The 21,906-nt window shown below is 48.3% G+C and overlaps 2 protein-coding genes across 18 annotated transcripts in view; one reads left to right on the top strand and one right to left on the bottom strand.

The window, feature by feature from the left end:
* Positions 1-216: 216 nt before the first annotated feature.
* Positions 217-8,543, bottom strand: IDI1 (isopentenyl-diphosphate delta isomerase 1). 4 transcript variants are annotated; one of them, XM_072749667.1, is made up of 5 exons: positions 8,380-8,543; positions 4,453-4,625; positions 3,901-3,993; positions 2,966-3,096; positions 217-1,814 (listed from the first exon to the last, which is right to left on the bottom strand). In XM_072749667.1, exons 2-5 carry the CDS (start codon positions 4,592-4,594, stop codon positions 1,497-1,499), a joined length of 684 nt encoding a protein of 227 aa, XP_072605768.1. In that variant the 5' UTR covers positions 4,595-4,625; positions 8,380-8,543; the 3' UTR covers positions 217-1,496. The 4 variants fall into 4 exon arrangements, with proteins under 4 accessions (XP_072605768.1, XP_072605767.1, XP_072605766.1 ...); XM_072749666.1 differs by having other exon boundaries at positions 8,341-8,542; XM_072749665.1 differs by having other exon boundaries at positions 8,418-8,538.
* The window catches only part of WDR37 (WD repeat domain 37), a 143,314-nt gene continuing 127,581 nt past the window's right edge, over positions 6,174-21,906 (top strand). For 5 of the 14 annotated variants that reach the window (XM_072749655.1, XM_072749652.1, XM_072749651.1 and 2 more), the window contains exons 1-3: positions 6,174-6,813; positions 18,566-18,743; positions 21,283-21,379. In XM_072749655.1, the coding sequence (XP_072605756.1) occupies positions 6,584-6,813; positions 18,566-18,743; positions 21,283-21,379 (505 nt within the window). In that variant the 5' untranslated portion in view covers positions 6,174-6,583. Of the gene's footprint in view, positions 6,814-7,046; positions 7,258-7,463; positions 8,174-9,356; positions 9,517-18,565; positions 18,744-21,282; positions 21,380-21,906 lie in introns of those variants that run through there. The other 9 variants (XM_072749660.1, XM_072749659.1, XM_072749656.1 and 6 more) reach the window with 7 other exon arrangements.

Raw genomic sequence — 21,906 nt, 5'->3', positions numbered from 1 at the left:
AATAAATAAATACAATCTTTAAAAAAAAAAATCTATTATAAAAAAAGTTCCTTCATGAAACAGATGGGAGAGCTCCGAGGGTTCATCAGGTCAAGGACCGTCCATCCTCCGGCACGTCCACGGAGCTCCTGCTCTGGCCCCATAACTTCATCAAAAGACTAAATTGTGGGATTAAAGCTTTACGGGATTAAAGTTTTGACAAACCAGACAACAATATTAAAATGTGGTAATTCCTTTTATTGGTTTTGCTTCTCAGTAAAATTAGTACTTGCCACATCGTCTTGCCTGAAGTTTTAAGCAACTCATCAGGCTTAACAAATGGGCTTTTCTACTGAATTCACAAACATTTAGCTCTGTTAAATAATTTTTCATCTTCCCAGTGTTTATTATACAACATTCGAGGATAATACAGCTGTCGTAAGATTTCAGGTCCGAGAAATCTATGGCAAGAGTTTTAAAAAAAATGCATTCCTCAAGGTACAATTTAAATACGAATAAATACATACCCCACACCCCGAATCTCATATGGACATTAATCTTCCTGCAGATTTCCCCCCCTACAATACAGCCTGACTTTGGAGAACACTGGTTTTCAGCTGGGGGTGCCTGTGCCCCAGGAGGCACTTGGCACCTGGTGTCACTGTGAGTCACGGGCGACGGGGGTGAATGGCTGTGGGCGGGCAGCAACCGGGAGTTGCTACACGTCCTACAACACACGGGGTGAACTCTCCCCCACAAAGGACTACCACCCACACGCCAAGTGTCCAGCTTAAGAAATCCGGTGCTGGACTCCCTCAATTAACCCAATTCCCACTTTACAGACTGCCCGCCTGCCCGGTGTGCTCCGAAAACACACGTCACGAAGGGGCAGAGGCTCTAATAGAAGGGACCTGAGCAGCATCGTCACCCACAGCAATGTGTGACTTTCAGCATCAAAATACTTCCCGAATGAGTAAACCACAGAATCAACTTAGAATGACAGAAATCAGAACACACACTGTTTAATTTCTCTTGAACCTGCTTTACTAGTTTAATCGGCTCGTATGATGGAAAGTTAGCTTGGACTGTTCTGGAGTAGCTAAGCAAACAGTTCCCACTGCACATTTTTCTAGACTGATAAAAACGTAATTATTTATAAAGCATTTGGTAAAGAGCAAAGTGTGCGGACGATGTTTATCATGACATCTCAAAAATCAAGAGCTTCACTTATTTGTTTGGACTATGTGATTAGACAGGTTAAATGAAGTGAACCTCCCCCCACTTTTTTTTACCATAATCTCCCACATATGTTTTTTACAAACAGCAACCCACACTTATGGGCCGTGTGATACAAAGTGAAGAAGTTGGTTGTACTTTCCAAATGCTCGTTTGTAAAATACCAATATTTTAGATGATGAGTTCTTAAGGAGAACCAAAAATTCAAAAAAAAAAAATTCGTATTAAGTTTACTAAGTGGAGAAATTTTTCTGTATTTTACTAATCATTCATCTCCACATTCACATTCTATGTATTTTCTCATGGTCGACGAACTGATTCAAGTGATTTAAGTTATCCCACCATTTAAAGAGAAAAGCATCAGCGATAATCTGAAACCACGGAGTTATCTTAATTTCACCACGGGCTGCCTTTTCCAGAAGTTCTTTTAGCTCTTCCTTTGTCACATAACAGTAGCTCTTAATCTCATTGGGATCTGGATTCAAGGTCACGTTCTTCCGCACGAACAGAATGTAATCAATTTCGTGTTCCCCCCAGATGCCGTCCGACTGAGCCTTGTAGTGAATTCGTGTTACATAATTAATTTCTTCTGGAGGAACCTGGGATGAAAAGAAAACCTCAGCAAAAACATCAACAACACGGGTAATGTCAACCAGCCCACCTCACTCCGTAACATCCTGAACACAACCATAGCTGCAGAATTAGAATTCTTAAAACATTAATCTCTGAGTGATGACACATGAAGATAGTATTACAAAGTTTAACGTGCCTCGTTTTTTCCCCATATGACCAAAAATTTGTTTAAATTTAAATTTATCGAAAATTTAAGTTTATATATATATATATATATATATATATATATATATATACACATATAAAAAAGCAGTTCCTCACACTAGATGTGTGACATTCTTCTTCACATCTTAATGGTACTTTTCCAGGGGAAAAAAACTATTTGCCATTTTAACTAGAGGAAATATACTTTATTTACCCAGGTTTTATTTAAAAAGGGACAATGCCAGAAAAAAAGAAAAAAGATTCCAATTTATCCAATCAGATTTATAGTACATATTTGTAACGATTTCTGTATTATCTTTGATCTGATTAATTATAAAAATAGTTAGGACGCCTGGGGGGGCACTCAGTGGTTGAGCATCTACCTTTGGCCCAGGGCGTGACCCCGGGGTCCCGGGATCGAGTCCCACGTCGGTCTCCCCGCAGGGAGCCTGCTTCTCCCTCTGCCTGTATATCTGCCTGTCTCTCTCGTGAATAAATAAATTTCAAAAAAATTCATAAAAATAGTTAATTTCATATACTGGTTATTAGATCAATCCATTTCAGCATTTAGCTAAATTCTCTTAAGTTGGGACAGCTGGGTGGCTCAGTAGGCGAAGCATCTGCCTTGGGCTCAGGTTATGATCTCAGGGTCCTGGGATGGAGCCCCGTGTCAGGCTCCCTGCTCAGTGGGAGGCTGCTTCTCCCTCTCCCTCTGCAGCTCCCCTTGCTTGTGCTTAATCTCTCTCTCTCACTCTCAAAAAAAAAAAAAAAAAAAAAAAAGGATTCTCACATAATATGAGGAAATCAAAACTTAAATCATCTTTAATGGGGGGACTTTCTCGGGCCAGGAACTCACAAGGTTACAAGGCAGAGACTCACCTTAAATTTAAAGTTTTATTTAAAATGGTTTAATGTACATTTGAATCTGTAAACAAGATTTCAGCTTGTACAGCTGTGCAGTAAACTTGGTTACCTCTTCCATGGGAATTCCTAATTCAGCCTCTAAACGCCTCTGTGCTGCTCGTCTTACTCCGATCGCGTCGCTTTCCTCAAGCTCTTGTGGATTACTTAATGGATGACTGCAACATGTGTTGGTAAAACAACCTGGAAGAGGTTAAAGCGTGTAGATTAACTGTTCTTCGAAAGAGGTCTAAAAAATCAAGAAAACTTAAAAGTAAAAGGAAAATAAGGATTTCTAAGTCAATTATGATGAGCTATCAGTAACTGTTCTAGGAGACACGACTAGGTAAGTTGTTTATGAACACCTGCTTAACCAAAGAGAGCGAAGTGTACACAGCTAAACCTACAACACTCATAAAAACGGATGTTAGAAACACAGGTGGGGACGCCTGGGGGGCTCAGCGGTGAAGCGGCTGCCTTCTGCCCGGGGTGTGATCCCGGGTCTGGGACCGAGTCCCACGTTGGGCTCCCTGCTTCTCCCTCTGCCTGTGTCTCTGCTTCTCTCATGAATATACAAATAAAATAAAATAGAAAAAAAAGAAATACATGTACATATACAGGTAGGTAGCAGCTTTGTTTTTGTGTGTGTGTTTTAAAAATTATTTATTCATTCATGAGAGACACAGAGAGAGAGAGAGAGAGAGGGGCAGAGACACAGGCAGAGGGAGAAGCAGGTTCCTCGCAGGGAGCCCGACGCGGGACTCGATCCCGGGACGCCGGGGTCACGGCCTGGGCCGAAGGCAGGCGCTCCTGCTGAGCCCCCAGGCGTCCCAGGCAGCAGTTTTCATTGCTGTTTTAGCAGGTTGCACTCATGCACACGCTTCTTTATGCAGAACACGAAATGTCGGCACCCGCTGCACCGGCCTTTGCCACCAAGGGTGCCCCTGGCAGAGCCACCTGGCCTGGATCCCACTCCGCACAAAACGCTGAGGTCAGAAGCACACTGACCTGGAAAGGTGATCTTAGCATCCGACCTCTGCTGCAGCAGGAGCTTATTTTCTGTGTTGAATAAAAACACGCTGAAGGCTCGATGCAGTAACCCTGCGGGCCAACACGGGCGGTTACTTCACGTAAAACAGCAGTTACGCAGCCCACTCAGCCCGCAGCCCAGAGCCCTGGACCCCCTGCAGACAGCGCACCTGCCTCCCCGCCGCCGGGCCCGCGCACCTGCCCTCCCTGCATCTGCCATCCCCGCACCTGCCCCGCCCCGCCCCCCCCGCCCCCCGCACACCTGCCCTCCCGGCACCTGTCCCTCCCGCGCGCGCACCTGCCCTACCTGCATTTGCCCCCTTCCCCCCCCGCACACCTGCCCTCCCGCCCCCGCACGTGCCCCCGCCGCACACACCCCCGCCCCCGCAAACCCCCGCCCCCGCACCTGCCGACCCCGCACACGTGCCCTGCCGCCGCACACACCCCCGCCCGCGCACCTGCCCTCCCTGCACCTGCCCCCCTCCCCGCGCACCTGCCCCCCCTCCCGGCACTTGCCCCCCCGCCCCCCACCTCGGTCTATGTTCTCGTTCAGGTGGCAGTTGCGCTTGGTCTCCGCCCCGATCTGACGGTCGTGCTCATCGATGAGGATGCACATCTCGGCCAGCAGCTGCACCTGATGCGCGTCCAGCTCGTCCAGGTCCACCTCCCGCATGCTGGCGGTCTGCCCGCCCCGGCCCGCGACCCTGGCGCCGACACACGACACACGACAGGAGCCCGTGAGCCCGGGTCGCTCCCGCAGCGCCCCCGCCGCCCGCCAGCCCGGCCCCGCCTACCCCGGGCTCCCAGCGCCCCGCGGGCCGCGTTCCGCCGCGTGCTCCTCCCCCGGGCCCCGCCCCCGGCCCCGGGGCCCGCCCCTCCGCGCCGCCGGCCCAATCGCCAGCGCCCGCGCCACCGCGCGCCACATGCTCTGCAGCCAATCGCGCGCCGGCTGCGCCTGACGTCACGATCGCGAGAGGGCGGGGCGGGGGCCGCGTCCGGAGCCCGGGGCCCGCGGTTCCGCCCTCGGCGCTCCGGCGTCTGGCGATCGGGTCTCCACGCGCCCATTTTAAAGGGGGGCGCCCCGAAGCGGGGGGGCGGGCCGAGCGGCCCCGGCCACGCCCTCAGGCCGTGCGCACAGAGCGTCCCCGGCGGGCAAGCGCTCGTTACGGGGTCGGGGACGCTGCGCTCTCGCGTCCCGAGGTCGGTGCGCGGGCGCTCTCCCAAGGGCCGGCGCCGCAGACCGGGCCAGGCTAGGTGCGGAGTCGTGGGCGGGGCCGCTCCGCTCTGACGTGTCCCGACGTCGGGGGCGGGGCTATGGGCTGGGCCGTGGGCGCTGCGCTCTGACGTACGTGTGCGGGCGTTCTGCCCAGGTGGCCGGCGCCGGGGGCGGGGCCACGGACGGGGTCGCCCGGAGCGCGGCTGCCCGAGGCGGCCTAGGTGCGCCTGCGCGGCTCCCCCGCTCCCCGTGGTCCCGCCGCCCGGCCCCCGCCTCGCACCCAGACGCGGGCCCCTACACGCCGGGCCGTCCCTCCCTCCCTGGGCCCCGGGGGCCCCGCGCGCCCGACCGCACGTCACACCCCCGTCCACCCCATACGCCCTACACGTCACAGCCGCTCGATATTAAAACACGAAATAACAAAATCTGTTAGCTGGTCATTTTAAAAAAATTCGTTTATCTGCTTAGATCTTAAAAATATCAAAATAACTAAAGTTCCCATCTGGTAACGCCCATTTATTCCAAGAAATTGAATAAAGACTGAATAAAGTGTGCTCTATTCTTAATTCCGATCGCCTGTGAAGTTATTTTGTTTCAATACGTATCAACCGTGTACGAGCGCGCGTTCCTTCCTCTCCCGCCCGTGGGACGTGGACTGTGGCCCGAGGCAGGAGCAGCTGCGGGGCCCCGTGTCCGGCCTCGGGGCACCTCTGGTCTTGGCCGTCACCGCAGCCTTCGGGAACCTGGGCTTCCTCTTCTGTATCGATCCCTAAACTATGCCAGAAGTTCTAGGACTTATATTAGTATTTGTTCGTTCATTTAAAGACGGTGATAAATACAAATCGACATTTCGATGAACCTGTTCTCCAAACAAGCACCATCCGAAGAGGCAGCGGAGAGGTTGACCCTTGCAGGCCTCCCGGGCCCCCGCCGTGGCTCAGGCCCACGGAGAAACTCTCGCTTCACGGAGATACCCTGGAGAAGCGGCAAGCAGCTCAGCCTTTTCCGACGATAGTGGTCATTGTTTTTTGATGACACAGCAGGACACCAAAGGTAGTTTTTTGGCTCCACGTCTGACCCCCGGGGGCCCCTCTCATGCGTTATTCTGCGATATCAGGTCACTTGGAAAACCCCTAAACTACGCAGATGCTGCAGGCGTCAGCACACCTCGCCGCTCCGTACCCACCACCTGTCCCATCAGCAAGTTCCGCGAGGAGCCGTCAAGGCCTTGGCGGACAGCGAGGGAGCTCGCCGGGTCCGTGCCCCAGTTTCTGGGGGCTCAGCAAACAAACAAGTGTTTGCTGAGCACTCGTCTTCACTGTCCCGTGCAGCCGCAGCCCCCGCCCCCGCCTGCGGCCCCGCAGGGAGGCCAGGCCCCTGACCCCGCGCCTGGGTCGGGCCGCTCGGCGCTCGGCCGCGGGGGTGGGCGCCCCGGGGGAGCAGCTGATGCTGTTGTCGCCCGCGAGCCAATGGCGAACCCCGGCCCCGGAGAGGAGCGCGAGTGAGTCATCTCTGCGGAGGAGCCGCAACGTTCATAGCTGCCCCCGCCCCGGCGCCGCCGCCACGCCCCGGCGCCGCCGCCACATCCCGGCCCGCGGCCCGCAGCCCGCAGCCGCCCGCAGCCGCCCCCGGCCCGATGGCCGCGACCCCCGCGACCCCCGCGGGACCCCGCCGCGGTGAGTACCGGGCGCCGACGCCCACACGGCCCGCCCGCGCCCGCGCCCGCGGGGGGGCGCCGGGTCGCGGGCCGAGGGCGGCGGCCGGGGGGAATGCGGAGGATCGCCGCCGCGCCCCCGCCGCCCGGTGCTCCCCGCGCCGCCGGCCCCCGCGGGCGCGGGCGGACGCGGCACTTCCGGCGCGCGCGGGGAGGGCGGGGCGGCACTTCCGGCGCGCGCGGGGGGCGGGGCGGGCCGGGACTTCCGGCGGCCTGCGCGCAAGGCGAGGTCGGAGCTTCCGGCGGCGCCGGAAGTGCGGGGCGTCGGGCTGCCGGGTCGCGGGGCCGCGTCAGGGCAGAGACTCGGGGTCCAGCGTCTGTCGGTCCGTCGCGGGCGCCGCGTGGTCGCGAACGGACGGACGGCGGCGCTCGGCGCGGTTGTTGGGCGGCGGCGGCGGCGGGCCAGGTGAGGCGGGGGGCGGGGGGCGGGCGGCCGCGGCCTGCGCGCGGTGGGGGGCGTGCCCGCGTCCCTTGCAGCTCCGCGCGCCCAGGGTTGCGACGCTTCTGCCCGCGGAGCACGTGCGGGCCCGCCGCCCGGGGTCGCCGCCCGGGGTCGCCCGGTGCCCGGCGTGACCTGGGGTGACGCTGCGCCGGGCGCGCGGTGCTGCTGTCGGGCCGCGGCCTGCGCGGTGGGCGCCGCCGAGCTCGGGGCAGGGTGCAGCCCGGCTCGCCCCGGGGGCTCTGGGCTCCAGCTGCTCCTGGAGATGCGGCCGCCGCGTCCCGGGGACTCCCCCTGGGCTGCCCCGCGCGCTGCCCGTTGCTGCCTCGCTCCCTGCGTGCGTCCCAGCCGCCCTCCCTTGCTCTCAGGGAGTGCTTGGGAGCCGCTCCGCGAGGACGTGGGAGTCGCGCCCGCGGGGCGAGGGGAGCTGCCGGGAGCTGCCGGGTGGCGCTTAGGGAGCGCGGAGTCCCGGAGGGAGCTGTTCGTGCGCCCCCGGTCAGGAGGTTTTTGGATACCAGTAGGATTTTTTTTTTTTTTTTCCTTTCCATCAACTTCCTTAATGTGACCTGTCCTAGGATAGGGGGTTACTACCAACGTTTTGATGAAATGTGATTTGTTTTGGAATTTCAGGCTTTCGTTCCTGGTTATATTTAGGTGAAATGGCATAGCTTTTTTTTTTTCTCCCCCAAGATTATTTATTGATGATAGACACAGAGAGAGAGGCAGAGACACGGGCAGAGGGAGAAGCAGGCTCCAGGCAGGGAGCCCGATGCGGGACTCGATCCCGGGACTCCAGGATCACGCCCTGGGATGAAGGCAGGCACCGAACCGCTGAGCCCCCCTGGGCTGCCCCTGGCACAGCTTTTGACGTGGATTACACAAGGTTATTTTTAAAGTGAAGGCTTCCCCCTCCCCCGCCTTTACAGTTAGTTTTTCTTCTTCCCGCCCCTCCCTTTATAGTACTATAGCCAGTTTACCAAAGTGTTTGCGCCCTAACTGCTCGGGAACTGTGCCTCACAGGGATGTTGGAGCAGTAGCTGCCGTTCTTACCGACTGAGCACCTTTGTAGTGGTTCCTGTTTCTGCCCACCTGTTTCTGGGTAACCGCGTTGCTGCAGTAGGACTCACCGCGCGTCCCTCCTCATCCAGCTCGCAGTCCGTGCGGTAGCAGTTCGCGCTGTAGCAGTTCGCTATTCCTTTCACACACACCTGCAGTTTTCTTGCCTGTCTCTGTAATCTCTACCTGAAAACCCTTTCAAGCCTTGGTGTTGGGTTTATATTAACAGTGACCCATGGCCCGTGAAGAACGTAGACACTTTTGTTCCCCGGCGAACAAGGGCTTGTTCTCCCCAGAGGGACTGGTGTGGAAGGAAGGAAGTGATGTTGGCGCCAGGGTGCACTGCTGGAGGAGGCAGAGGATATGAACCAAGAGGACAGGAGTGAAATTTTGAAAAAGGTTCAGGAAGAAAATAGCGATGGAAAGATTAACAAAAAAAAAAAAAAAAATTGAGAAGAGGTTAGAAAAACTAGAGGAACCTATCAGTGTAGTTTTGGAAGAATGGTGAAGGTGGCTGAGGAAATGAGTGGAAATAGCCAGGTCGTCTTCCACTGTGAAGCGCAGGGCCCAGGGATTATGAGCCCATATTTGAGATGGCACCTCACGGAGCTTCTGAGGGTACTAAGGGATAAAAAAATCGACTCAGGATGAAAAATCTCCTTTTGAGCCAGGTTTTGGGGAACCAAAAGCTATTCCAGATTTATAGTTTATAATTGCATGAAGTGTACATATTTGCTTGGAAGTTGATCAGTGCAAAAAGATTACTAGTGTATGGACAGTTTGGTGAAGTGCTAAAAACAAGAAAAGCCCAGAACAACAGCTTATGGGGTTTGTGGGGGGATGGAGGTTAGAGCCTCAGTGAAAGGCAGAGGGTGAAGATTTGTTTTTTGAAGTTCTATTTAAGTGATCTCTACACCCCAGTGAGGACTCAACACAGGGCCCCAAGGTCAGGAGTCACTCCTCCCACTGAGCCAGCCAAGCACTTTCAGAGGGTGAAGATTTTTAACATTAGTGATTAGAAGACTGCTGATTTCTTACTGAAGATAAGTAAGAAATATGTAACCTCTCCCAGATTTTCCAGTGTCTGGAAAGCCAGTGGTATGATACTTCAGAGAGAAAATCATGGATTCAAAACCTGCAACTTTGAGGGATGCCTGGTTGGCTTGGTTGGTAGGTTTTGTTATTTTTCTTCCTTTACGAAATGCGCTTTATAAACTGCAAGGTAACTATGGTAAATTGTTGTGTTAATGATTTTGACACAACTGAGATGCTTAATGAAGTGGCTAATTAAAATGTGTAATCACTAAAAAAGAATTATGTCTATCCCTATTTTTTTTTATTGAAGAATATAATCTCTGGGTGTAAGATTCCATTAAGTCAGTTTGATTTCTTGGCCAGTATTCGTATGTGACATGGTTAAATAGTTCTAAGTGTTTCCACTAAAAAATAAAAATAAAGAAAAAAATCACTGAAATACTCTTAAGTGGGATCATATGAATTGCTTAACAATTTGGCTTTTTTCCAAAATTTTCAAAAATTTTTAAAAGATTTTTTATTTATGAGAGAGCAAGAGGGGAGAGCATGTGCGTGCATGCAAGCACAAGCATGGGGAGTGGCAGGCGGAGGGAGAGGGAGAAGCAGGCTGAGCAGGGAGCCCTACGTGGGGCTTGATCCCAGGAGCCTGGATAGTGTGACCTGCTGAAGGCAGAGGCTTAACTGACTCAGTCACCTGGGTGCCCCCAATTTGTCAAATATAGTATCAATGTAATCTTTGTGCATATGAAATTTAGCCAATTACAGATTCTGCTTTTTTTAATTTCAGACATCTCTAATTTCTAGAGCTCATATTTTTCAGACCTAAATTTCATCAGAAAATTGGTTCTTTAATTTTCAGTCAAAAATAAATTTTCCATATGTCATTTGAAGGAGTGCTGGCTTTATTAAATGTTCATTTAGTAACGTTCATTATAAGCTTTTTTATCATGTTATTGGAAGAGTAATGTTTGATAAGGCATCGAATCTGGAGGCATGATGGAGTCAAAATGCCCATCTCTACTTTCAGTGTAGACCTCTCCCAGATTTATACATTTAGCCCAGTGGTCTTTGCATCTCTAGATCTGTGTACTTCCTTCCCTCTTCTGTGTCTTAGGTCGTCAGAGGCATTGCAAACTTCATACCTTCAATATTTAGTTCTTGATTTCTTCTCCATTTGCTGCCTCAATATCTCAATAATCTGATCTCTCTCACCTTCTTACTTCAGAAATGAGGGCTGTGCTTGAAATCTCTCTTCTGCCCCACCGCCCTCCCCACCCCACATCTGTTCCTGTACCCTCTCATCTTAAGGGCCATCATTAATTGCCTAGACATTTACTAATTTCCTGACCAGCTTCTTCCCCACTCCTAGTCATCTGAGTTTTCCGTGTTTCCTACACAGCAAGAGTGATTTTCATGCAAATTCGGTTGTCATTTTTTTACTTAACACCTTGAAGTGGCTGGCTTTTTGTTCTAGAATAACATCTAAACATAAAAGACCGACTCTAAGGATCCCTGGGTGGCGCAGCGGTTTAGCGCCTGCCTTTGGCCCAGGGTGCGATCCTGGGGACCCGGGATCGAATCCCATGTCGGGCTCCCTGCATGGAGCCTGCTTCTCCCTCTGCCTATGTCTCTGCCTCTCTCTCTCTCTCTCTCTCTCTCTCTCTCTCTCTGTGACTATCATGAATAAATAAATAAATAAAATCTTAAAAAAAAAAGAAATGTTAAAAAAAAGAAAAGTAAAAAGAAAAAGACCGACTCTAAGCCTCTCTCTCCCACTTATCTTGTTACCATTCTCTCTATTGTTTGCTATGTTTTAGCCACATGATCTCTTTTTTAGAATCTCTCATAAACTAGTCTCATTCCCAACTCAAGGTATTTGCACATGCTATTCCTGTTCTTGGAAACCCCATTCCCCCTCTACGTTTCCATGGCTAACACTTCCTAATTCTTCAGTCTCAATTTAAAGGTCAGTTTCTCAGAGAAGCCTTGCTCTTTAGCTTGTATCTTGTCTTGTGATACTTGTACATCTTCCAGAGCAGTCACCGCAACTTCTGATTTCTTTCTTTCTTTTTTTTTTTTTTTTAAAGATTTTGTTTATTTATTCATGAGACACACACACACAGAGGGTGAGACACAGACAGAGGGAGAAGCAGGCTCCCTGCGGGGAGCCTGATGTGAGACTCCATCCCAGGACCCCGGGATCACGCCCTGAGCTGAAGGCAGCCGCTCAACCACTGAGCCACCCAGGGATACCAATGACTTCTAATTTCTGTAATAAATCTTGAGATAATGTTTAAGGCCTGTCTCACAACCCTAAAGACCTGAAAGTAGGGACCAGGCCTGTTTAGTTCATGGCTGTATTCCCAGTAGGCAGTGCTGTTATGAACCGAAGAGTATTTGATGTGTGACCTAAAATAAGTGGCTGTTGATAATCTCCACTTCAAAGATGCTAAAATTAAGCCTTAGGGAGGTGGTTGAGTACCTTGACCAAGGTTGTATAGCTAGTTGCTAATAGATGTGTTTATTCATTCACTGACATATTCATCAAATATTTTGGGATGCGTTTATGTCAGCCCACATGGTCAACCCTACAAGTATAGTAGTGAGCCCAAATAATATCCCACGTGGGACATTGGTGGTGCTGTGGGAGGAAGATCTAGATGTGGAGGTGATTAGGATTGTGCGGTGCTGTGACTAGCAGTGGTGGAAGGAAGCTGTTTTGAGGAGGTAACATTTAAGCTGAGGCTTCACGATGAAGTTGGGCCGATGCTTTGAAGAGTTGGGCGGGTTGCATGCATGGCTTTAAAAGTCATGTTCTTTTTTTTTTTTTTTTTTTTTTAAGATTTTATTTATTTATTTGACAGAGATAAAGAGCCAGACAGCATAAGCAGGGGGAATGGCAGAGGGAGAAGGAGAAGCAGGCTCCCTGCTGAGCAAGGAGCCAAATGTGGGATGTGGGGCTTGGTCCCAGGAACCTGGGATCATGACTTGAACCAAAGGAAGACGCTTAACCTGCTCATGCACCCAGGCACCCCTGAAAGTCATGATCTTAACTCTTGTGCTCTTGTTTGGATTTTATTTCGACCGGTATTTAACTTACTTAACTGGATTATTTATCTCCATTTTATTTCACTAAGTATTTGAGGTGGCAGTAGTTCCACTCCTTGTTAGTTTTTAAGGAAGCAAAGTATTATTTATTGTATAGCCAGAATTTGTAAGTGGAATAAGGTGTGATGGATGAAAGGTGGCTACAAATTCTTTCTCATTCTTTTTCTTTCAGGAGGTTAAGTCTGTTTGCCCTCCACTTGAGTCTGGGTTGGCCTTGTGTCTTGCTTTGACAAATAGAATACCCAAAAAAGTGAGAAATAGAAGTTTAGAAAGAAAACCAAGAGAATTTTAGAGATAAAAGCAATAGTTATCTTGCTTCTATTTCCTTTTTTTTTTAATTTTTTTTTTTTAATTATTTATTTATGATAGTCATACAGAGAGAGAGTGGCAGAGACAAGGCAGAGACATAGGCAGAGGGAGAAGCAGGCTCCAGGCACCGGGAGCCTGACGTGGGATTCGATCCCGGGTCTCCAGGATTGCGCCCTGGGCCAAAGGCAGGCGCCAAACCGCTGCGCCACCCAGGGATCCCCTATTTCCTTTTTTTTTTAAAAAAAATCTGAGACTTGAATTTTCTTTACATAATACTATAGAAAATAGGTGATGATTTTAATAAATTAACAGATTTCAGAATTTTAAACCTAAAAACACAGAATTGTTTGACCAGTTTGAAAGTTTTTAATGTGATGTAAAAGAAGATTTGCTTCCTTGTTGCAATTTTAACACAAGTTTTGCACATAAAACTTGAGACACTAAAGGTCTCTGGTTTTGTACTTACGAAAATACAGAGTAGAGGTACTTCCCTATTGCACTAAGTATATCTGAAAACACTGGACGTTATATATAAAAATGTACAAGACTGAAAGGTGAAGAGGAGGAAGGATAGTGACTTGGTGTATTGGGACCTCAGAGATGACACAGAGCTGAGTTCCTGGGTTTTTTTTTTCTTTTTTTAAAAAGATTTTTAAATTTTATTTATTCATGAGAAACACACATACATACACACACACACACAGAGGCAAGACACAGGCAGAGGGAGAAGCAGGCTCCGTGCAGGGAGCCCGACATGGGACTCCATCCCGGGACTCCAGGGTCACACCCTGGGCCAAAGGTGGCGCTAAACTGCTGAGCCACCCGGGATGCCCATTCCCTGGGTTTTCTTTTCGCCTCGTATGTCTCAGACTTGGGCCTGAAGAAGTAGCAACCCAGCAACACTGAAGGGCTCAGACCAAAAGCCTCCAGGAAAGCCTACTCTGGGCAAAAGACCAGGAAAGTGACAGCCCCAGAGACAACACTTTTGGAAAACACTACAGCGCCTACCCTCACTCTTGTCTACGGCTCGATGGAGAATCTAGACTTTTACCTTTGACAGTGGTATCAGAGAAGGCTGGGTGAGCAGCCAGTGGCGTTTTCGCCTGTGTTGGGTGATAGGAACATGCTCTTCCTGCTGGGGTGGTTTAGGGGAAAACTAGTAGAGATTCAGGAATGTCACCACTGCTCAGTGTTAACAAGGCCACGTGGAGTACTGTAACAAGGGCCTCTCTTGCAGACAGGGTGGTGTGCGTAGAAGGCAAGGGAGAGGTCGGACTCTCAGGGAACCCAGCACTTCGAGGAGTAGCTCCACCCAGGGTCAGCGGAGGCCGAGTGGAGAACCCTGCCTTCCATCTCCACCTTTGCAGACACCTGGCTGACATAAGAAATTTCTGTGGCCTGCTATATTAGAAGATTTAAATCAGATTCCAAGTCTGATAATATGAAATCCAAAATGTTGAGGCTGCAATTGAGAATTACGTGTCATACGAAGAACTGGGAAAATCTCAACCTGAATGAGAAACGACAACTGACAGTAACACAGAGATGTCGCAGATGTTAGTATGATTGGACAGGAATTTTAAGACAGCCGTCATGAAGATGTGTCAGTGTGTAGTTAGTGATGCTTGGAACCCATGGAAAAACAAAATCTGAGGAAGAAAGCACAGGATATAAAGCAACAAATGAACATTTAGAACTGAAAAATGTAATTGAAGGAAAAAACCCAGTAATGGCTGACCAGCAGAAAGGAGAAGACAGGAAAGATTAAAGAGATAGAAACTGCCCAGTTTGAATGACAGAGAGAAAATAACTGGAAGAAAGTGAACAGACCCTCAGGGACTGGTGGAACTTTGACAAAAGAACTTTCATTCTTGTTGTGATCCCAGAAAGAGGAGAAAGACAGTGGGGCTGAAAACGTATTTGAAGAAATACTGGCTGAATATTTCCTAAATTTAGCAAGTCATAAACCTATTGAATCAAGCTTGTTGAAATCCAGATAAGATAAACTCAAATCCTTTCTAAGACTCATCGAATTCAAGCTTCTGAGATTTAAAGACAAAAAGCAGTGAGAGAGATGTAAGTTTATCAGTAGTGGGAAAACAATTGGAGTAGATTTCTCATCAGTGGCCATAGGCGCTGTAAGGAAGTGACATATTTTTCAAGTGTTGAAGGAAAAGAACTGTCAACTCAGAATTCTGGATCAAGTGAAAACATCTTTCATGTGATCTGTCACCAGCAGACCTACTCTAAGATAATAAGTAGAGGAAGTTCTCTGAACAGAACGGAAATGACGTAAAGCAATGTGGGGACACCAGGAAGGAAGAACAAACAATGGAAAGAGCAAACGCTGGTAAATTCAGGAGACGCTCCTTTCATATTTGAAGGTTGAAGCATAGCTCTTGATGTTCTCGGTGGAGGTGGTGTTTCACTTGACTGTTGCAAGTGGGGGAGTGTAAGGGGATGGGAAGGAAAGGTTTCTGTATGTTACCATGAACTGGTAAAATGTTGATCGTCAGTAGCCTGTGATAGTTGTGAAAATATACCTAGAGCAATCACTAAAGAAAGTCATACAGAAGAGGTAAACTCAGAAACTATACCATAAATCAAAATGAAATTCTAAAAAAATGTTTAAATAACCCATAGGAAGAAGGCAGAAGAAAAAAAAACGGAGATTGACTTATTTTTTTTTTTTTAATTTTTATTTATTTATGATAGTCACAGAGAGAGAGAGAGAGGCAGAGACACAGGCAGAGGGAGAAGCAGGCTCCATGCACTGGGAGCCCGAAGTGGGATTCGATCCCGGGTCTCCAGGATCGCGCCCTGGGCCAAAGGCAGGCGCCAAACCGCTGCGCCACCCAGGGATCCCGAGATTGACTTATATACTAGGAACGAGTGGCATTTATTCTGTGTGTGCAAATTTGGATTAGCATTTGAAAATCATCGGTGTGATTGATCTGTTAAGAGGCTAAAGAAAAGCCTTACCATTAAGTGATGCACACACAAAAAAACATGACAAAATTCAGCATGTAATTGTGAGACTCCGGAGGGGAGCCTTCTCATCTCAGTAGACCGAATCTACAGTTAACATATAGCTAGTATCATACTTAATGGTCAAAAACAGTTTTTTTTTTTCCTTGAGGTCAAAACAAGAGTGTTGTCACTATTTACAACATAGAACTGGAATTTCTAGCCAGATCAATAAGGATTAGAAAGGAAGAAAAACTGTCCTTTTTTTCGGATGACATAATAGTCTACTTAAAAAAATGCCAAAGTATCTATAAGAAATCTCCTAGAACTAAGGAGTTCAACAAAGTAGGATACTACCAATTAACCTGAAATGGAATTAAAAATACAGTTTTATTTAAAATTATTCAGAAAATAAAAATTCAGACTTGAGTGTAAATTTGAAAAGACATATGTAGGACTCCTTTGTGGAAATCTACAAAACTGAGGGAAGAAAAGATGATCTCAATAAATGAGTCATATACTGTATTCATAGATCGGAAGGCTCAACATGATAAAGATGCACTTCTCTCCAAATTGATGAATAGACTAAACAATTCCTGTTAAAATTCCATGAAGATTTTTGTAGATTTGGGAAAGATTATTCCAAATTTATATGGAAAGGCAAAGGAATTAGAAGAGCTAACACAATTTTGAAAAAGATTTAAGTGATAGGAATCACTAAATGATTTCAAGATAGCACAGTCATCAGGACTATGAATGGCAGGGGTGCCTGGCTGGCTCAGTAGGAAGAGCCTCTGGCTCTGGATCTTGGGGTGGTGAGTTCGAGCCCCAAATTGAGTGTAGAGACTAAATAAAGCTTGAAAAGTACTGTGTTGTTTGTAGAGAAATAGATACATAGATCAGGTGAACAGAATAGAGAACTGAGAATCCCACGTAACTATAGCCAATTGATTTTTTTTTTTTTTTTTTTTTTTTTTTTTTTAGCCAATTGATTTTTGATCAAGATGCCAAAGTTTCTCAACACATTGTAGGGTGGATAGTTTTCAACATGTGCTAGAATAATTGGATATTATCAGCAAAGAATGAAATAAGAAAACCCAAAACAAAGATACTCTTCGATCTAAACTTCACAGCTTGATGCAAATATGAACCCAGAGGAGCTTGTAAATTTAAATATCGTGTACTAAAATTTTTTTTTTAAATTTTTATTTATTTATGATAGTCACACACAGAGGGAGAGAGAGGCAGACACACAGGCAGAGGGAGAAACAGGCTCCATGCACCGGGAGCCCGACGTGGGATTCGATCCCGGGTCTCCAGGATCGCGCCCTGGGCCAAAGGCAGGCGCCAAACCGCTGCGCCACCCAGGGATCCCTCGTGTACTAAAATTTAAAGAAGAAAACAATTTTTTAGGAGCTAGGATTGATAAAAAGTTCTTAGACATGACTCTAGAAGTATGATCCATAGGAGAAAGATAATTGATCAGTGGGATTTCATCAGAATTTAAAAGTTTTGCTTTGGGAAAAACACCTTTAGGATAAAAAACAAATTACATACCAGGGGAAACTTGGCAACCCGCACACCTGACGTGTAATTCATGAGGGAAAAATGGAGAACTCTCAAATCTAGATAGTAAAAACCCAATGTCCTATTAGAAAATGGGCAAAAGATGGAGGGAGACATTTTACCGTGAAGGGTATTTAGACTGCAGATAAGTGCACAGAAAGATGTGGGGTATGAGCAGCCCCCGGGGGAGTGTGCGTGCCACACGTGAAGACCGTGGCAAGGTACTCTGCCTGTCCGGGCCGCTGAAATTCAGCATAGTGAACATAGCAAATAAGACTGGAGAACAGGATCCTCCTGCATCGATGATGGGACTAGAAGAGATTAGAGCTGCTTTGGAGAATATTTTGGTGGTTTGTGTTTTTCACATTGCCTAGAGTATTTGAGGCACAGTGGACTAAATAAATCATTAAAAGTGATTTCACTTGTTTTTACTTTTTTTTTTAATGTGGCTACTAGAAAATTTGCCGTTGTGTGTGTGGCTTGTATTGCATTTCTCTTGGACAGCATTGCTGTGAGGCTAGGACATGTGATTAGACTCTGTTCTCTCTGGGGAGGAGGCCAAGGCTGGGAAGGTTAGTTAACGGAAAACTGTATTTTAAGCCCTTCTATGCTAGTTGATTTTTTCAAAACTTGTTAACAAAATTTAATAAAAAATGACTTCTTTGACAAAGGCTTTGGTCTCTTTGTTAACAAAGATGTATTTTTAAAAATATTTATTTATTTATACAGAGGTGGAGACACAGGCAGAGGGAGAAGCAGGCTGCCTGCTGGGAGCCCAGTGCAGGACTCAATCCTGGGAATCCCAGGATCACGCCCTGGGCCGGAGGCAGGTGCTCAACCACTGAGCCACCCAGTCCCTCTGTCTTACCAAACATTAATTTGTCACTTTCTAAATGACATAGTAAATACAGCCACAGTAAAGGCGATTGGAATTTAAAATTTTTTTTTTAATTATTTATTTATTTATTTATTTATTTATTTATGATAGTCACAGAGAGAGAGAGAGAGGCAGAGACACAGGCGGAGGGAGAAGCAGGCTCCATGCACCGGGAGCCTGATGTGGGATTCGATCCCGGGTCTCCAGGATCACGCCCTGGGCCAAAGGCAGGCGCCAAACCGCTGCGCCACCCAGGGATCCCGGCGACTGGAATTTAAAATACGAATTGTTGACCATTTTTTCCTTCATTTTAGTTTGCCATATCCGAAATCAAGTTCTTGTTTTCCTGTTGTTTAGCTTATTGCAGGAGGGAGCAGGACATCACCTTCTAGAAGTAATGCCCACAGAAAGCGGGACTTGCTCTGCTGCTCGCCAAGCAAAACAGAAACGCAAATCTCACAGCCTTTCCATACGAAGAACTAACAGCTCCGAGCAAGAGAGGACAGCTCTGCCCAGAGAAATGTTGGAAGGACAGGTGAGTTTGTGCTGATTGTGTCTGTGATGTTCTAGAAATAGCCAAATACATAGAGGTCTCCAAAGTAGAGAAAAAGAGTGGGTTACCAAAACAAAACAATCCCCTCTTCCCTTAATAACCCATTAAAACAACTATCAGATATAATACCTACACAGAGACACATGTGGCTAGTGTGACTGAGGGATTTTTAAGATTGTAATTTATGTTTACATTTAAATAGCCACATGTGGCTGCTGGCCACCATATTGGACAGTGCAGGTAAACAGCCTAGGATACTTTTTTTGTTAGGTTTATTTAGGTTTCTAGTAGTGAAAGTCCCGCACCCTCCTTTGCTAGCATCTTCTGGAGTTAGCTGCCATTTGAGGTAAATGTGTCTTTGCATGGCCTTGTGATTGCCCCTCCTCCATTGTGATGTAAGACAGTGGGTGATGGCGTCAGGGTAACCCTTGTGGAGGTCATGTAGAGTCCTGCAAGCTGAGCAGCCTGGCTACCACGCCGCTCGGAGGGTCCTCGTCTTTGTGTCATTGGCATTCCCTTGACGGGGCCTCCTTGTTGAGGAGTTCCCTGGATGGCTGGGGTGAGGTGCTCTGTCTGGCTCAGCAGGAAGACAGTAGCGGTGGTGTCTGTTGCCAGCAGTTGGCATGGTAGGTGAGGTGGAGGGGTCTGAGATGCGTGGGCCATGACCAGTGGATTCGAGTTAAACAGCAGCCCAGCGCTTTCTAGACAAGGTTACGGTCATTTGTTGGGGAGCGGTGCCCTCCCACATGAAGATAGTGTGAATGGGCCGTGGTGGTGGTTCACGCTTCCTAGGTTCACAGATGTGCATGCTCAGTGCGGGGGCGCGAAGCCCGTGGCTGCAGAGTGCTGCTGAATCTGTGCACGGTGTGCACACGGGCTGCCTGCATCTAAGATGTGCTGATGGGACCAGGTGTGGGTTTAAAAGCTTTGCCGAGTCACTGGCTTTTGTGTCCTGAGTTTTTTTCCTGAAGTGGTACCCAGAGCTCAGCACTTCTCCGTAGGGTCTGTGCAATGGGACGGCCCCACAGCCTGGTCCGGAGTGTGCTCATGTGGTGGCTCCACGTGCCTCTTGGAACAGGTCTCGACTCCCTGCGCAGCCCGCTTCCTGATTGTCAGGTGAGGTTCGTGTGGACATCCCAGTTCTGTCTCTGGTTACAATGACCGTCTGCATTTACTGCTCGATGAATGTCATTGTTCAGTTATTGACTAACAGGATCTAAAACACTGGGCATAGGTGAGTAGGAATTAATACACTGAGGAGATTTGGCCTCGCTGTAGGGTGCAGACAGGCTTCTCTCCAGGTGCCCTGGTGAGAGGGACTTCTGGACGAGGGTGCAGAGAGGGAACGGAATATGCAAAGGCCCCGAGGCAAGGTGGGGAGCGCGGTAAGTGTTCACGGTGATGGTCTGTTTTACTTTTCACTGTTCCTTCAAGTTCTCTCTCTTTCTTTTCATATTTTTCGTTGGCCCTTTAGAGGGGTGCTGATGGAGGCTGTGTTACCATTCTGGCAGGTTTTAGGTTTTGAACATGTGACTTCATAAACAGTTTTAACTAGTTTGTCAAATTTACTTGTACATCATGTGATTTTAAAACATTGCTAAAATACATAGGCCATTAGAGGTCATTTTGCTTCAAATTTTTGTCTTCTTGGAACTTAATCAGGAAGTTGAATACACATTGTATGTCTTTTTATTTGCAATTCATTAAATTCTACTTGAAAATACTCGTAAGTGTGGAAGGCACACAAAGGAGGGCCCAGGCCTTGCCCTCTGGAGATGGGAGCAGAGTGTGCACTCTCCCATCTCCCCATCTCCGGCAGCGTCCAGGAAGTACGTGTGTGTGAGCTCAGGTGGTGCTGAGGACACCGCCCACCCCTTTGTACCTAGAAGTTCGGCAGAGATGTAGCTTCTGCTCACGGGCTTCCCGTGAGTGTGGACGCAGCTGCAGGTGTACAGACACGTGGAGAGGCAGGCACGCAGAGCGTGGTGCTGCTGGGCATGGAACAGTCCGGTTTTGTCGAGCTTACACGTTTTGCTCTTCCAGGTCAGATTTCTCGTGTTTCCCTCTTCCCTACTCTTGTAGGTATTAAGTGTAGTTGCGGGAAGTGTCCAGTACTTTGCCTGAAGCACAGTAGTTGAGAGAACTCTGAAAGCACTTCTATTAGCATATAGTTCATTAAAACTGATTTATTATATTGTATGGTAGAACTTAAAGGCTGCGAATAATAACACTTCATTTATGGGAACTGTTTTCCTTCTCTACAGATTTGGAAGTTTTTGAATAAGGTAGGCTTATTCCTTCCCGTGTTAAAGGAGAAATGTTCCTTTGAAGAAGTGCCTGTTCTTGAATCCTGTACTCTGCTGGGTGGCCACTTATATCGCTGGATCGTAGTTTTGTCTACCTGTAGAGATGTGAAAATAAGTTCTTTAAACATTTTACGTGTAAGAAATGAGAATTTAAGACATGACAATTGACTTTGGAAGAGTTTCTTCTTCATTTTGAACAGAATCTTCCTTTTCAGGATTCTAAGCTGCCTTCCTCGGTTCGCAGTACACTTCTGGAACTGTTTGGTCAAATAGAGAGAGAGTTTGAAAACCTTTATATTGAAAACTTAGAATGTGAGTATTTCCTGTGTTAATAAACTTCTATACAGTTTTTGGGTAGACCTTCACCACTGTGTCTGCTTCTACTCAGTATCATGTGTAGTGACGTAGAATCCCACAGACTTAGTGACTTCAGGCTCAGTAGTCAGAAGCCTGGTGTGGCTCTGTCACCACACTAAGACCCAGTGTCGGGGTGCTGTGCTCCTTGAGCTGTGAGGGGGAGCCCGTCTCCGGCTTGTGTGCCATGTGGCGGGTTGCAGTTCCCTGCAGTGTGGGGACGGCGGTCGCCGTCTCCCTGTTGGCACTCCCGGCATCTCGAGCCTGCCTTGCTCTTTGCCTCGAAGCCTTTTGACTCCACCTTCACAGCCGTCAGCGGCTGGAGTCCTCCTAGCATGTCCCAGGGCCATTCCTCGGACAGGAGGGGAGATGGGTCACCGGGTCATGCAGGGTGACCTCATCAGAAGTCCTCCCCTTCATTGCACCTGCAGGCCCCTTCAGCATGGAAGCCATGTGCCCACAGGTTACTTTTGGGGTGGGTACTA

This window comes from Vulpes vulpes, chromosome 2, assembly GCF_048418805.1.
Source record: "Vulpes vulpes isolate BD-2025 chromosome 2, VulVul3, whole genome shotgun sequence".
Classification (NCBI taxonomy): Eukaryota; Metazoa; Chordata; class Mammalia; order Carnivora; family Canidae; genus Vulpes; species Vulpes vulpes.
Note: the sequence above shows the minus strand (reverse complement) of the source record. Positions and strands in the feature narration are given on the sequence as shown.

What these genes read in the sequence shown, in the direction of transcription:
- IDI1 (XM_072749663.1), bottom strand. Translation starts at nt 4,846, where the DNA reads ATGTGGCGCGCGGTGGCGCGGGCGCTGGCGATTGGGCCGGCGGCGCGG. An exon ending in GAACGAGAACATAGACCGAG is followed by an intron (nt 3,994 to 4,452) that starts GTGGGGGGCGGG and finishes GTTGGCCCGCAG; the next exon opens with GGTTACTGCATCGAGCCTTC. An exon ending in TAGGAATTCCCATGGAAGAG is followed by an intron (nt 1,815 to 2,965) that starts GTAACCAAGTTT and finishes TTTTCATCCCAG; the next exon opens with GTTCCTCCAGAAGAAATTAA.